The sequence below is a fragment of the Tympanuchus pallidicinctus genome, unplaced genomic scaffold, assembly GCF_026119805.1.
Source record: "Tympanuchus pallidicinctus isolate F22 unplaced genomic scaffold, pur_lepc_1.0 scaffold2, whole genome shotgun sequence".
Taxonomy (NCBI): Eukaryota; Metazoa; Chordata; class Aves; order Galliformes; family Phasianidae; genus Tympanuchus; species Tympanuchus pallidicinctus.
Genome location: NW_026294721.1, coordinates 1,549,411 through 1,564,637, shown reverse-complemented (window position 1 = coordinate 1,564,637; position 15,227 = coordinate 1,549,411). Strand labels below are relative to the sequence as shown.

Sequence of the window (15,227 nt, the reverse complement as noted above, 5' to 3'; positions counted from 1 at the left end):
AGTGCTGTAGCTTGGGGACACCAGTTGTAAACCAGCATCCAGCTGTGGTAGAGGATATGCAGATGAAAGAGAGGATGCTTCTTGCTCCAAGGAGCTTTAATGGAATGCAGTTAGGTGGAGTAATTATAATATGACACAGTGATGGAAAGAGTAGAGCATAAATTGCATTGTTGGGGGTGAGAGTTGTATCAGCAGTTCTGTGAAATGAATGTGAGTGGTTTGTAGGCACCCTGGAAGAAGTAAGTGAAGGTCATTAATGAAGGGACACTGAGGACTTCAGGTTGCTCCTTCCAAATATGGAGGCAATCCAGGGGAAAAAGAAACATTTGGAAATCCGTCTAATTATGTTTGCTGGAAGCAGCATCATCTTTTTTGGGGAAGATGAGAGTCAGCAGCTGGAGAATGCATGGAGGCCCTCAAGTCCAAACTGAATGGGGCTGTGAGCAACCTGGTCTAGTGGGAGGAGTATGCCTATAGCAGAGGGTTGGAGCTAGATGATCTTAAAGGTCTCATTCAACCCAAACCATTCTGTGATACCATGATATGAAATTTTGACATGCAGCACAATGCTCCTGGTACAAAGGAGAAAGTGCATGTTTGACACTTTTATTTTACAGTGTTATCTGCAAGATTAAATACAGCTGATATTCTTAAATTCGTTTTGAATGAATAAATTGAGGCAGAGCTCAATGTACAATCCTGCTCTGAGCATTCAGATTTAATCGTTGCATCACAGTGTGCCTTTCTGTATTTGTTGCATTTCTGTGCTTGTGAAAACTCAAGAGTAAGTTACTTTAGACTCTTCTGTGTGAGGACTGTCCAAAAATAGTTTCTTGTCAAGATAATGTATGATAGACTGAAGTCAGCCAGACGCCTGACAGAGAAATTAGAAAATGTGTTGGGAGACTTTGGAGCAGCATTCATTCGCTATCTGATGAAACTGGTAGCTCATGTCAGAAGTGCTTTGCTCTCAAGTGCTTTGAGCCCAGGTTTTTAATTTGCTGTGATTTAATGCTGTTTGCTGTGATGGTAAAAGAACGAGGGAAGCAGGAGGGTGGGCAGCAAGACCTGTGTGGGACAGAGGAGGTAAAGCGAGAGGAAATCATCGTATCTGATGCAGCCAGAATGATTGCTGTTAACTTGGAAGTTTTGCTCCATGAAAAGGATTCTGGAGGGGAATGCTTCGCATGAGGATCAGCTGATGGACAGGGGAGCAAAATCCTGCTTTCTCTCTCATTTAAGCTGCCATTTCTCCTTCTTTTCCCATTAGTGATGTGCTGATCCCACTCTTCTTGGGCGTGGGTGTGCAGTGCTGTGTGCTTCTCTATTTGGGAGAAAAAAAATCATGAACTAATACAATCATACAATCATATCAAAAACCAGATGATCGTTATGGTCCTTTTCAACCCAGGTCTTTCTATGATTCTGTGATTTGAGAGCCCCTGGTCACATCTGTTCTGGAGACAGTTGTTGACAGCATCATGGAATCATAACCAGGGTGGGAAGGAGCCTCAAGGATCATGATGCTCCAACCCCCACACCTCAGGAAGGGCTACCAACCTCCACATTTCATAGCAACCCAGGCTGCCCAGGGCCCCCTCCAACCTGGCCTTGAACACCTCCAGGGATGGACGGGGCATCACAGCCTCTCTGGGCAGCTGTTCCAGCACCTCACCACTCTTTCTGTCAAGAACTTGCCCCTGACGTCCAACCTCAATCTTCCCTCCTTCAACTTCAAACCATTTCCTCTTGTCCTGCTGTTATCTACCTTTTCAAAGAGTTGAAATACCATCTCAATGAGCAGGTATTGAACACTTAGTGTGAGTTCAATCCAGGGGTCATAAATATCCCCAAAATGTCAAATATGCAGTACTGGTGAAACATGGGTGGGACTATTTTCAATTCTGATGAGATATCAGGAGGCTGAGAGACGCCGTAGGGTCAGTAGTAGCCTTTCAAACATGTAAGGCTGTGCAGAGTGAAAAGCAACAGAGGAAGAGGAATAAGAGTGAATAGAACCAGATGCCTTTTCCTGCTGCTCTGTTCCACCAGGGCAAGTGAACTTTGCTATCTCACTTGTGTTTAAGAATTGTTAGCAAACTGCTGTTACCTCTGAAGGAATTGTTTGCGTATCATCACAGGCTTTGGTGTTTGCAGAGCTGGGCAGATAATAACGAAGCGGCAGGCAAATCATTGCTCAGCAGTTGCTTTTAGGAAGTGCCCAACGTAGAGCAACGTTAATCAGGAAGGGCAGGAATTGCAGTACATCAAATGTAAAAATAGCTGCAAGGTGCTTTCACTGCATTCAGGATTTTTTTGAAATTTCTGATTAAAGTTTCCCATGAAAATATGCTGGTAGTAGATAAGGAAGTTATTTGCAAGAGAAGGGAAGGTGCTATTGTGCCAGCAATCAGATTGCTGCTGCGACAGCGCTTCCACGTGCATCTGCCAAGCGTTTGCTGGTGGCACAGTGGTGTCTGTTCCCTCTGGCTGCATGGGAACAGAAGCACTTGTCATGGGGAGGTCGGTCAGATGGTGGTTGCGATAGGGGTGCTGAGGCTTCCCAAAGGCAGGAGGAGGTGATGTGATCCTGTTGACCATCTCTGGATGAGTCAGAGACTTAGGGATTGTGAAGAAGGTGGAAAGAGGCTTGCTGCAAGGCAGGTCAGGTTGATTGTTAGGATTGCACAATCCAAAAGTCATTTTCAACAGTTGTGACATTCTGCTTTGCACTGGGGAGGACACAGCTGGAGCACTGCACCCAGTGTTGGGCTTCCCAGCTCCAGGCAGACAGGGAACTGCTGGGAGAGTCCAGCAGGTGGCTGCAGAGCTGGTGGGAGACTGAAGCACCTCCTGATGGGGGTGGATTGAGAGCCTTTGGCTGTTCACCTGGAGAAGAGAAGGCTGAGAGGGATCTGAGCAGTGCAAAAGTCAACTGGATAAGGCCAGGATCTTTTTGGTGATGCCCAGTGAGAGGACAAGAGGGCACAAACAAGAACACACAAAATCCATCTGAACATGAGAAAGAACTTCTTGCCTTTGATGGTTGCTGCCCAGAGAGGTGTTTTAGTCACTTATTTTAGAGATACCCAAACCCACCTGGATGCTTTCCTATGCAACCTGCTGTAGGGAACTGCTTTAGGGGGGTTGGACTGGGGGATTTCCAGAGGTCCCTTCCAACCCCTGTGGTTCTGTAGCCCAACAAGGTTTCCTAGTGCCTTTTGTTAATAGTTTGTTTCCAACCTCTTTATGTCCTGAAAAGTCAGGAGAAAATCTCCCTTCCCTGTGTATCTTCCAGTCCTTGATCTCCAGTAATGGGACTCGTAGGAAAATGTGTGAATAGGGCTGTTGTTCCAAATAGACATGTTGGGATGCTAAATCTAGCCATAATTTTGTGACTAATGAGTGAGGAAGGACCAAGTGTTAATGCTCAACATGCTGTTGTCTGCATCTAAACAACACATAGCTTGGAACTTCTTATTTTTACATGCATTATTGTTGAATATTGAACAAATTTCACTCAGCTTATGTATTGCAAGGCAGAAAGAAGTAGAAGACATACTCAGTAGTATTAAGAATTATTATTTTTTCTAGTGCCACTAATGAGAAGTGTGTTTGCTTCACGGAATACAGTGATTTTGTCAGATCTTCACTCGTCCACTTGCTTCCACAATAGCCCTTTGTGCCTCTTGCTATTTTGTTCCGTGGTGCTGCTAGGAAACCACTCATCCACAGATGAGAAGCACAATTAAGCATCTGTGATACAATAGAGCTTCCCTTACATGCCAATACAAAGGAGGCATCAAAAGGATTCATAAAATAAGGTCCAAGGTGGGCAAGAATATTCGGGATGGGGACTTCATCTGAGAACCTGCTGGTACATTGTGGCACGTGCCTTGAAGTGCCTTGACGCCATCCTTTAAACCATGCAATTTCAGCAAGCTCAGAGAGCACAAATGAGGGATCTTTTCTTTATATCCTTTTCCCACTTCTCACGGCTCCAGGTGCACACATCTTCCAGGCCATCACCAGAACAAACTCTGAAAGGCACCCATGGTCTGGGAGGAGTTCTTAGATCCGTTATTCTGACTTCGATTGAAGTTGACTTCAATGACGACTTCTTTTGTTTCATTTTTGCTCGTATCTCCTCTACTTCTATGCAAACAAAGCTTTCAGAGTGTGTCAGCACGAGTGTTTCGTTGGAGGCATATCCACCATCTGCTGGGGACACACAGCCATCTTAAACTGTATTGGAGTTTGCCCCCCGAAGTACTCAAAGCACAGGCACCAAAGATCTCACACACTGCAGATGCACTTCCTTTAATTCTCTCAACAGCAGATTTATTTCTTACAGAAGCCCCGAAAGCACCGGGAGCTTTGCTTTGCTAGCAGAGAATAGAGATCACTGTTTTCTCTTGGGTTTTGAGTTTAAATGAAATGTGTTAGCGAGCCCCAAATAATTTGAAACTCTGCCTTTTTCCTACCCGTTATGATATCCCTTGTGCTATCTGGCAACACGAGAGGAAGTTAAATAGATTTTGGAGGCTGAAGGGAAGCATTCGGATTGTGGTTTCATACAAAACGTCGTCCCTGGAACCATTCCATCATCTGGTTCTATTTTTAACAGCCCTGAGAAACCAGAGAGCACCCAAAGAGTTTTTGTGTACACATTAATTGTTGACTTATCACCATTTGGATCTAATTGCTTATGAAATGAAATGTGTTTTGCTTTGTTCAACCTTGCACCCTTTTCCCACCAGCTTGCAAGTGCAACGGCCATGCCTCTGTCTGCAACACCAACACGGGGAAGTGTTTCTGCACCACCAAGGGAATCAAAGGAGATGAGTGTCAACTGTGAGTTCCTTTCACTTTGTTGTTCAGAAGGGCCGTGCTCACACTGGCACAGAGCCCCCATGTGCTTTAATGACTGTATTTATGATGTCTGTGCCCATCTCTTCCTGCTGACAGTTGACTAAATCCATTGGCTGTGCAGCCAGCTGTGCTTCCACCGGGGAAAAGCAGGAACAAAACGATTGCCTGGAGATTTCCATTTTAATGTTTCCATTGGGGATGTTGTGCAGAATGGATGGGAGGAAAAATAATGCCTCCACCCCATAGGATGTGCACACCGTTTTGCATCATCCTTAGCTTGATCTTTCTAATTGGGTTGATTTTCACTTTCTCTTCTGGGGGAATATAAATATGTCTGAAATAAGACTTTGACACTGGGGCATTTTAATGGAGCTGTTTCAGAGCAACGAATTTGCTGGAGGTTTCTCTGCAGCACAACAGAAATGCTTTTAGTGTAACGTTAGTGGAAGTAATTTCATTTCAAATAATTTCATTGGCGGGTTTATTTTTAAAGCACTACATTAGCAAACATGTGGAGGCATGGATCCTGAAACGGTCATAAATGCAAATGGAAACTTCAGATTTTGACTACAGTAATACAGGTCCATCCATTGCAAAGAGCTATTAAACACATTCCAAGTGAATACGAAGTTAGTTTCCTTAATTTTGTATTTTAGTTTAATTCCGTTGTAGTTTGTTTTGCAGGGATCTGGCAGATTTGGGTAATTTCTTCAGCAGCTCAGTACAGCTCAGACGTATTTTTTACTTTTAATTGCATGGTGTTATTGGAACAGGTGTGTTTTCTGATTTTCAGCATCTGGGTATAAATAGAACTGGGGAAAAAAAAATAAATAACCTTCAAAACATTTGTTTTCTTTAGGTGCGAAGTAGAAAACCGATATCAGGGAAATCCACTTAAAGGAACGTGTTACTGTGAGTACAGTTGGGATTGTGTTTGTAGATAACAAATGTTTGACATTTAAAATATCCTGTTTAAAACTCACTCACCACAGATCAGCTCGCAGTCCCAGAGATTAAGGCCGAGGCTAGAAAATGCTCTTTTAGAATTCTTGCTTTCACTGAAGAAAATCAATGCGCTCTTCTTGATGCCTCTATTGGACTTTCACAGCAAATCTTTGAAAATTTCTCACGTGACATTCAGATGAATGGTGGTTTTCTGGAAAATACTTGGAAATGTATACCTAACAAGTCAGCATCAGAGCAGGTCTGCAGATTTTTTGTTAGTGGAACGCACTGTTTTTTATTTATTTTATTCCATGTTAGAGTGTGTAAAGCTTCAAAATCCCCACATTTCCTCTGAAATGAACAGTTGGATTCCTGTGCAGCTCCAGGATACTTTGCCAAGGTTCAGATTGCCTAAGGGAAACTCTCCAGCTTCTATTTTGCAAATATTAATGATCAGCACATTGGCAGGCAAGGAGAGATATCATTTTAAATTACATAAAGGTACGATCTCGAGCAGTGTTTTTGTGAGACACAGAAGTTGCCAACGTGCCATATTTAACAAATTTAAATTCCATTTGTGTTGCAAAGCAAGGATGCGACAGCAGCTCGTGACAGTCACTTTGCAAGGGTAACTCACCATGCTAATGCAATTAGCACCAAGCTGGTAAAGTGAGCAAAAAGGAAAGTCAGAAATGCACGACTCTCACCAGAGCAACTCTGTGCTGGTCAGTTTCAGTCCCACCAGGTTCTCTTCTTGCATGGAAATTTCTATTTAGTGCTTTGTCAAAGTTGAACATAGACATTGGATGGTTGCCTAGCTTGTGTCTACCCAACAGAGGGTCCTAGGAGGCATCAAGAGGAAAATAATAACAAGAGTTTGTCCCTTTTGTGTGAAATCACAGTGGTTGGACTCGTTCATATCAGCATAGTGCTCCTAGGTGTTCTCTTGTGCTAGATGTGCCTTAGTAATATTATCCTTTTCTTTGTGGAAGTTTGTTCTGTTCCAAGACCTGCAGTAACTTGCTGTATGCATTCCTTACAGATACTCTTCTCATTGACTACCAGTTCACCTTTAGCCTTTCTCAAGAGGACGATCGCTATTACACAGCAATCAACTTTGTAGCAACACCTGAAGAGGTAAACTTTCTACTTTCTCCTGAAATATGGAGTCACAGAATGGGGACTGGAAGGGATCTTTAAGATCATCTCGTTCCAATCCCTCTGCTGTAGGCAGGAACACCTCCCTCTAGACCAGGTTGCTCACAGCCCCATCCAGCCTTGCCTTAAATGCATACAGGGAGGAAGCATCCGCAAGCTCTCTGGGCAACCTGTTCCAGTGTATCACCACCTTCACAGTGAAGAATTTCCTCCTAATACCTAGTCTACATCTACCCTCTTACAGTTTAAAGTCATTTACCCTCTTCCTATCACCAAATATTATCCTTTGGCTGTGTGTTTGTTTTCCATGGCCATGGAAAAAAAATATATATATACTGTTGCAGTACTGGGAGTCTCCAGCTGTAGTGTCCTCAGTGTGCCCAGTTCCACAAAGTTGCACGAGAGCTGTGCTTGGCCATGAAATTTGAAATAGTCATGGGAAAATTTCATACGAGCCACAGTCGGTTTGTTATGGTTGTTTAAACAACTGCTGAGCAATTCTAGCTCTGCTTGTTGCTCAGCCCATACCTCGTATCTCTATTCTTCTTGTTTCGTTTCATGCACATGACTTGTTTTGTTCTTTATTACGTTCTCCTTGGGGAGGAAAGTACTGCTTTCAGAAAATGGAAGTAGTTCTGCAGGCTGTCGTTTGCTTAATGTGATGATACTTGATGTGTTTGCTTCGTATAAATAACAAACTCCAAGTTATTTTTCAGTGAGGGTTTGCTAGGAAACAGTACAGCGAAATTGCTCCTCTTAAAAACTGTGGGTATTTCTGTTGATCTGTATTTTGTTGGTTTTTTTTTTTCTCCTCTAGCAAAACAGAGACCTGGATATGTTTATCAACGCATCGAAAAACTTCAACCTCAATATTACTTGGGCAACAAGCTTTGCAGGTAAAATTGGAAGTGATCTAAGTTGTTTGGTAGCTTGCTTCAGTTACCAGTTTTTGACACATGCAAATTTTGTCTTGGAAACATCTGCTTTAACCTGTGAACTCGCTGTGTGACTTTCTTTAATGCTGTGCCTTCAGGGCAGGAGTAAAATGTTAAAAAGAGGTATATTTTTCCATCTTAATAGTGTGTTTTGGGAACAGCAGAGGAGAGCTAATTTAATTTTTAGTAATGCAATATTCTGGCATACAGTGGTTTTGATAGCACAGAGCAGCTTAACGTGGTCGTGTTTAGATGAATAGTGAATTTTAGAGCATTAGGATTCTGGGTGATTGGCCCTTTTTATGTGTCATTTGAAACATGCACTGAAACGTGGTTTTTTTTGTTACTTCTTAACATCTGAAAACAGCTGGCACGCAGGCTGGGGAGGAGATTCCTGTTGTTTCAAGAACAAACATAAAGGAATACAAGGACAGCTTCTCCAACGAGAAGTTTGATTTCCGCAACAATCCAAACATCACCTTCTTTGTCTACGTCAGCAACTTCACCTGGCCAATAAAGATACAGGTAGGAGCTCTTTGCCTGTGTGCAATTATTCCTATGTACTTTCCCTTTCTCATGAGCAATGTGGCAATTCAGCTGTGCTGCATGCTGTCCAAGCCGAAGCAGCTCTTGGTGTAATCCTGCAGCAGACTTCTTCTATTCCTGATTAAGAGCACAAGGGTCGTGTTGTCTGCTATTACCTCAGCCCAATGGGTCTGAAAATGGGCTGTGAAATCAAGTGGGATGCTCGTTTATTTACTGAGCTATGCTCTATTAAGGGCTTTGACTTTAAAGGTGTGGATTCTGAGGAAAGCAAACGAAGAGTCATAGCCACAAAACCAAGCCTGGAATGAGAAAACAGAGGAAATGTTCTTAGTGTCTCTTTTTAACATCATGTTCTTTAAAGGCTCCGCTGGAGGGCCATCCCTCTTTCTCCTCATGCTGCCGGTGGTACCTGCAGAAGAAGGTGATGCTCATTCTTCCCCTTAATGCAGTGCAGTCAGTTAACACACATTGCCTTAGGTGTCAGGCTGTCTGTGGTGATAATGCTAATGCTGCACAAGCAGTGGATGAAGCTCAGTGGATCATGAAAATGCTCGTAGATCACAGAGTGCAGTCACAGGCACTCTACAACTGCTGCTGCAGCTAATAATTCAGGGCAGCCTCGGGCACCTGCTTGCTCTGGGCTAATTCAGGTATCAACACAGTGTGCTCGGAGTGATAGGGGGTCCCTGTGAAGGACAAAGCTATTGCTGGGTCTGGAACAGAGATCACAAACAAGGCTCTATTTGTGTGATTAATGCTTTTTTAAAGAAACTCGGTCAAATTGTAGGGGATCAAAATCATCCTTCTCCACCCTTATTCAGCCAGTGAAGCCAATTACCAAGTGAAACCTGGAAGCTTCACGTGGATTTGCATGGTATTTTAGACACAATTATTGCACAAACTCATCGTTGGCATCAGTTGTTGCACAAAGTCACCATTGGCATCGCTTCCAACAAAGACAACACATGTTACCATGTTGAGTAAAGAGGTGAGGTTCACTTGAGAAGATGGCATTAAGCTGTGCTGATATTTTTCAAGTTTTTTGTTCTGTAATTTTTTGAAAATATTAAGAATACTTGTGAAAGGTCCACATCATCTTCTTGTAAAGATGGCAGTGTTTAAACACTTTGGAGACTGTGGTGTTATTTAGAAAACAGTAAATTTGATCCCCTGACTTTGGATTGCAGTTTGGGTCCTTTCAATATTGCTTACAGTATGGATAAATATTATCTAGTTTCTGCTTTATAGATTGATAAAGCCCTGAGTTTTAGATGTGAATGAGTTTGGAGAGCTGCAAGTTTGTCACTGGCTGCAGAAGCAGCAAATAGTAAAGCTGATTGTTTCCATTACGGATTGGAATTGCTCTCAGGACAGTCCTGTGTACAAACCTGGGCACTTGCTCTATGGCTGATGTAAATTTTCAAGCTTCTCTTTTATCACATTGGTAATTGCAGGTGTCAAGAAGAAATACGTGATTTATTTTCCAACTTACAAGTTGACTGATACAGATGTTGACTGTTGGCCTTCCATAATGAGTGCTGGACTGTAGCTTACAATGAATTATTTAGTTTGCTATTTCTGAACGCAGAGCTGTGTGTGAGCACTTGTAGGTCTTTAAGAACAGTGCTGTTCCTGTTCCTTAAGCTTCACTGTGATCAGTCTGGTCTCCACCCTACCTGTGCTTACAGTTTTGGTCAGCCTCATTCAATGTTATGTGGCTCAGCTCTTACCATTTCTTTGTGCAGCGACGCTTCTGTGTCTTTAATGGACTTTTCTAGGTCCTTTTATGGCAGTAACTTGTGTTCTTCCTTCTCATGCCTTCAGTGGTTAATAGTCCTTATTCATTTTAACATGGCCTAATATACTCAGCTCCTTCACATCCTTTATTTCCAACTGATGAGCTCCCTGGCTGGATGGCAAACATTCTTCTCCATCCCTAATAGCATCATAAAACGTTATCCTGCTGCTGTTACTGCATAACATTGCCAGTCCTGAAGATCATCTAGATTTTCTTCAGTATTATTCTTTCCTATTTACTGACAATCCCCTTCAACTTTGTCAGCAGAACATTCTTAACACACTTTGTCAGGGGTCTGCCGTTAATAAATACATTGTTCAAAGCCTGTCCAACTCAATCCTTGAACTAATTTCTGCCCACCATCTTTATCTTACCCAGGAATTTCCAGTGCAGCCTCGTACTGAAAGCCATAATGAAATTAGGTGATGGCTTTAAGCTGTGCCAGGGGAGATTCAAGATGGATATTGGGAAACATTTATTCACTGAAAGAGTGGTCAGGCAGTGGCACAGCTGCCCAGGGAGTGGTGGGGCCACTGTCCCTCTGGATGTTCCAAAACCACGGGGATGTGGCAATGAGGGCTGGAGTCATGGTGGGGGTGGGTGGGTTGGGATTGGACGCTGTGATCTCAGTGGTCTTTTCCAATTCATGATTCTCTGGTTCTATGTAACTTGCATTCTTTGAGCTGCACTTCCTAGGTCTATACAGTGTTTTTACAGGCAGAAAGCATTGGGTCGGCAGAACACAGTTCACCACTCCAACTCTTGACGTGTTCCAGTTTTTGTTCTTCAGTTATTGCGTTCAAACAACCTTGCATGCTGTGGGAATGGGATGTCAGGATTCTCTCTCCTCCTCTAAACACACTTCACGTTTTCTGTAGCCCCATGCTTGGCTGTAGATGGCTCTGACCACCTTGTTACCATTCCTTTTGGAGTGCAGGGGTGAATGCTGTCTGCTTTCACTGACTTTGACCATAGGAAAACATTTGTGTTTTGTATCCATCTCATTCTCTGTTTATAAGCTCATTCCCGTTAGGTGCTTGGCCTTGCCGCCCATGTTCAGTGTCCTTGTCCTTAATGAATGCTCTAATTCAATTGTAAGATTGTAGCTGATTGATTTTAGCCTCCTGCCTATCCTTATAGCATACCCTCTCCTCCTTCCCTTTATATTTTCCTTTTCTTACACGACTGAAGCATCTCTCCCCATTTTGTTTGTAAGTTACTGAGGTCTAGCACAGCTTGACATTCAGCAGTTCCTGTTTTATCTCTGTACCACTCACAGCTTCTAAGACGTTGCTAATGAATCCCATCCACTCTGTAGTTTGTGGATTCTTTAATTGTTCTTAATGTCCTCTTAGAGGTCAGTTCTCAGTTAGTTTTCAAATAGTTTTGTATGTTTGACCTGATAGAAATAGTTAGATGGCTGCTTTCCCCTTCCTTGTCTCCTTGGTCCACTTGATTTTAGTGTCTGACTTAATTTCTCACTGTTAAAAAGAGTGAAGTTTGATTCTTTTACACCACCTACCTTCTTTTATCCTTAATTTAATCTGAGTGCATGTGTGTGCATTCAGTCCACGGTAATATTATATCACCAGCTCTCCTTAATGTCCTTGTTACTTGCCAAAATAAAGTCCAAAATATTGTCAGCTCTTATTGGCAGAGAGACATTTTTTGCAAAGAAGTCTGGCAGTAACAGCACATCCAGGAATATATGGTCCTTACAATTACTCTTAACATATGCTCTTCAGTTCATAGCTAAGAAATTTGGTTCCCCAAACTGCTGTTTTTCTGACTTCTTTCTCTGGATACCTGTTGGTGTCTGCACTTAGGAGGGTCGTCCCGTCTTCACGCAGAGCCTACAGCCATGTAGACCTGCTTTTGTCTGGTGTCATGCAGTACCTTTGGTCCATTCTCCATCTGATATAACCGTGCTCTTATATCTGATGCCACACAAAAGCTTTATTGCACTGGCTGCTGAGATACTCTACAGTTTGTTACCACACCTCTCACACCAGCCAGCAGTGCTCTTTTACTCCAATAGTTCTTTTCCATCCTCCCCATCTTGGTAAGAGCAGCTGCTGAGTAGGAGATGGTATTATGGAAAGTTACAGCTTCATATAGAGAAAAAACTAGGGAAAATATAGTGAGAAGTATATATATGATTTATCTGCAGGGCTTGTAGTGTCCTTTCAGGTCTTGTGCAATCTTCCACAGTGGATTGAGCTGCCCTCAATTGCCCTTAATTGCAACCTGTCCTTTCTATACCACTGTCCTATTTGCTTTTTTTTTTTTTTCACAAAGTGTGAGCTTACTGTACAAGTTCATCTTCAATCAGATGAAATAGAAGATAACTCAAGATATGGATTTCTGGAACGAAGACTTCCTCGCAATTGATCCTTGATTGGGGTTCATTGCAGGATTTAAGATAGAGCCCCAGGATGACTGCTCACCTGGTGACCACTCTGCTTTCCTCACTGCTTCTTCAGGGCTTTTATCCAGCCCTTTCCTCTATTCCTTCTGCTAGTTCTTTTTCTAAATATTTCCTCTGCAGCTTGGATTTGGTCCTCCAGGTCAAGAAGACTTGTTAATTAAAGCTACATGTTGCAGATGGCCAGGATGCAAACTGGTTTCCTTATCTTAGAGACTGCCACCTACAATTCAGCCCGTTGCAGTTGCACTCTTCAGCTTTTCGGAGCTAGAGAACGTGTTTCAATTCACCTTTGGAAGCGAGAGTGTTTTTAATATAAGCAGTGTGATGCTGCCAGACTGCTGTTGGGAAATGCAGGGAAATATTCCCTCCTTGTGTGCACATCACCTTGCAGCACACACATTTTTCTGGGTCTGTCCCTGGGCAGTAAAGTACATCCAGCTGCTCGTGATTGAGGTCTGTCTCTCCTTTCCTCTCTTGCTGCCTTGCTGAGTGAGGACTTGGGTATAAATGCTCTTTGTGTCAGAGATAGCTGTGTCCCTGCCAGCACCAAATTCTGGCTTTTTTTTTTCCCTCCTTGCTCCACCTCTCTTCAAAACCACTTGAGTTTGGATTTTATTTGTTAACTACATTGGTTTGGGATGTCTCTCCCTCCCTGCCTTCTGACTCGAGATGATTATTTTGTAAAAGAAGCAAAAGCTGCAGAATGCAGAGAGCCTTCAAAACTCAGCAGTCTGCTTCCTACTAACTTTATCAGAGTAGTTCCTGCTTATGAAAGCGACATTACGGAGCTCCTTTAAAGTCTTAGCTTGCCAAGCTTCCCTAAAAACTCAGGTAAGGACTTGTCAGAAACGTCTCTGTATTTCCCCTCTCTGCTTTGCAGCTCTTTCTGCTCCTGCATGCAGTCCAACACAGCCATGTCGTCTTCAGAAGCATCGTGCAGACCACAGCTGTTCACCCTTCTCTCTTTTGCTTGGAAAGCACTGCCTGAAGGGTTCCTTATCTGCCAGTTGAAGCAGTGCATCTCTTCCCTCCCTGCCTATTTTATGTATGTTCTTAATCTACGTTGCATGTTTTGTTATTCACTCAAGATGTATGTCTTTAAAAGAAGATATAGAATGTTGCAATAAGGAGCAAGGAAATTTGCTGCGGTAACTTGAGAGCAACTTGCATGGGTTTTCATTTCAGGTGGCATTCTCTCAGCTCTCTGGGATGTGAAACTGAAGTTCTGGATCTGAGAAGTAGCTCGTGGCGAGAGCTGGAAGCTCTTTGATGCTTGTATTCCTGCTGGCAGTGTGTTTATTTACATGGGACGTGTTGCAGAAGTCGATCTCTCCAGAGTGTAATTGGTCAAAATTAGTTGCTAACGGAGTTAACTTCCACCCTTTCAGTGGCTCTGAGCTCTGTGCCATTACAGCTCAGTCCTATTGGAGCTTTCTTCAACTCACTAAATATGAACTTAGAATCATCAAGGTTGGAAGTGACCATGAAGATCATCCAGTCCCACCATTAACCCATCACACCGTGCCCATTAACCATGTCCAACACAACTTGTGGTTCCACCTTGTTTCTTACCCAACTTACTGCTGTCATTATCCTTCTGTCCCATGTGATTTCAAGCTTTGCTCTCCCACGGTTCAGATCCACCCTCTGTAAAGCTTTTTACATAGATTGCTGCTTGCTGAGTGCGTGTAGGAAGCTTAGGAGCTGATTAAGAAAAAAACAACCAGTTTGTAATTGTGTCATTAACTGGCGATTGCCTCCTCTCTTTCTCTCGTGTTGGTTGAAGTATTTTAAATTGAACGTGCTTAAACGTTAATTATAAGCCAAATGTTTCAAGGGACAAAAAGAGGTGAAGGAATTTTACAGCCTTTTGCATACAAAATAAACAAAATCTCACTGCTCTGCAATTCATCATCGTGTTGGGCTTCGGGAAAGTGTCACCGTGCCGACGCAGCGTCACCGCGTGCGATGCTTGGAGGAGTGCTGCCATGGCATTAAACATCACCCACTGTTTGGGGCCTCTGCGAGATATGAGGAAACTTTCAAGTCACTGAAATTGCTGCCTTCTAGCATGATTTAATAACGGCTGTGCTGGAAAAATAGCTAAAATTGCCTCTGCTGCCTACATTTCTTTAATTTCGCAAACTTCAGCACGGGCTGTTGAAGCTTCTTTCAGGGTTCCTCCAGCTGATTTATTTCACAGCTGAGGGTCTATATAGTCTCTCCTAAAGCTTTATTCCCTTCTATGCTGAAAGTTAATGGAGTGTGGATAGCTTAACTCAGTCACATAATGTGTTGTCATAATTATTCGGGATATTTCAAACAGGCTGTTTACAGTGATAGGAAAATGTTTGCGAACCCACTCAAAATGTTGAACTGCTGCATAGTTCATCTCCTGAAATTGTGAATGGTGAACCGAAAGGTGGAAACAATTCATCTCTGTTAAATTGATGGCTGCTTTACACGGAGCTGCCAGAAGTTCAAGCGCAGGAATTGTAACAAATGGCAGAGCCAGCCGAAAATTGAGGACAGCCTGAAATCTGCT

The 15,227-nt window shown here is 42.9% G+C and overlaps 1 protein-coding gene across 1 annotated transcript in view; it reads left to right on the top strand.

Moving 5' to 3' along the window:
• Nucleotides 1–14,795, top strand: part of ATRN (attractin) — an 87,277-nt gene extending 72,482 nt beyond the window's left edge. The window contains exons 20-25 of the mRNA XM_052681832.1: nucleotides 4,761–4,854; nucleotides 5,732–5,784; nucleotides 6,860–6,954; nucleotides 7,793–7,871; nucleotides 8,278–8,435; nucleotides 13,868–14,795. Coding sequence (XP_052537792.1) covers nucleotides 4,761–4,854; nucleotides 5,732–5,784; nucleotides 6,860–6,954; nucleotides 7,793–7,871; nucleotides 8,278–8,435; nucleotides 13,868–13,897 — 509 coding nt within the window. The 3' untranslated portion in view covers nucleotides 13,898–14,795. The remainder of the gene's footprint in view (nucleotides 1–4,760; nucleotides 4,855–5,731; nucleotides 5,785–6,859; nucleotides 6,955–7,792; nucleotides 7,872–8,277; nucleotides 8,436–13,867) is intronic.
• The last annotated feature ends 432 nt before the right edge of the window (nucleotides 14,796–15,227 follow it).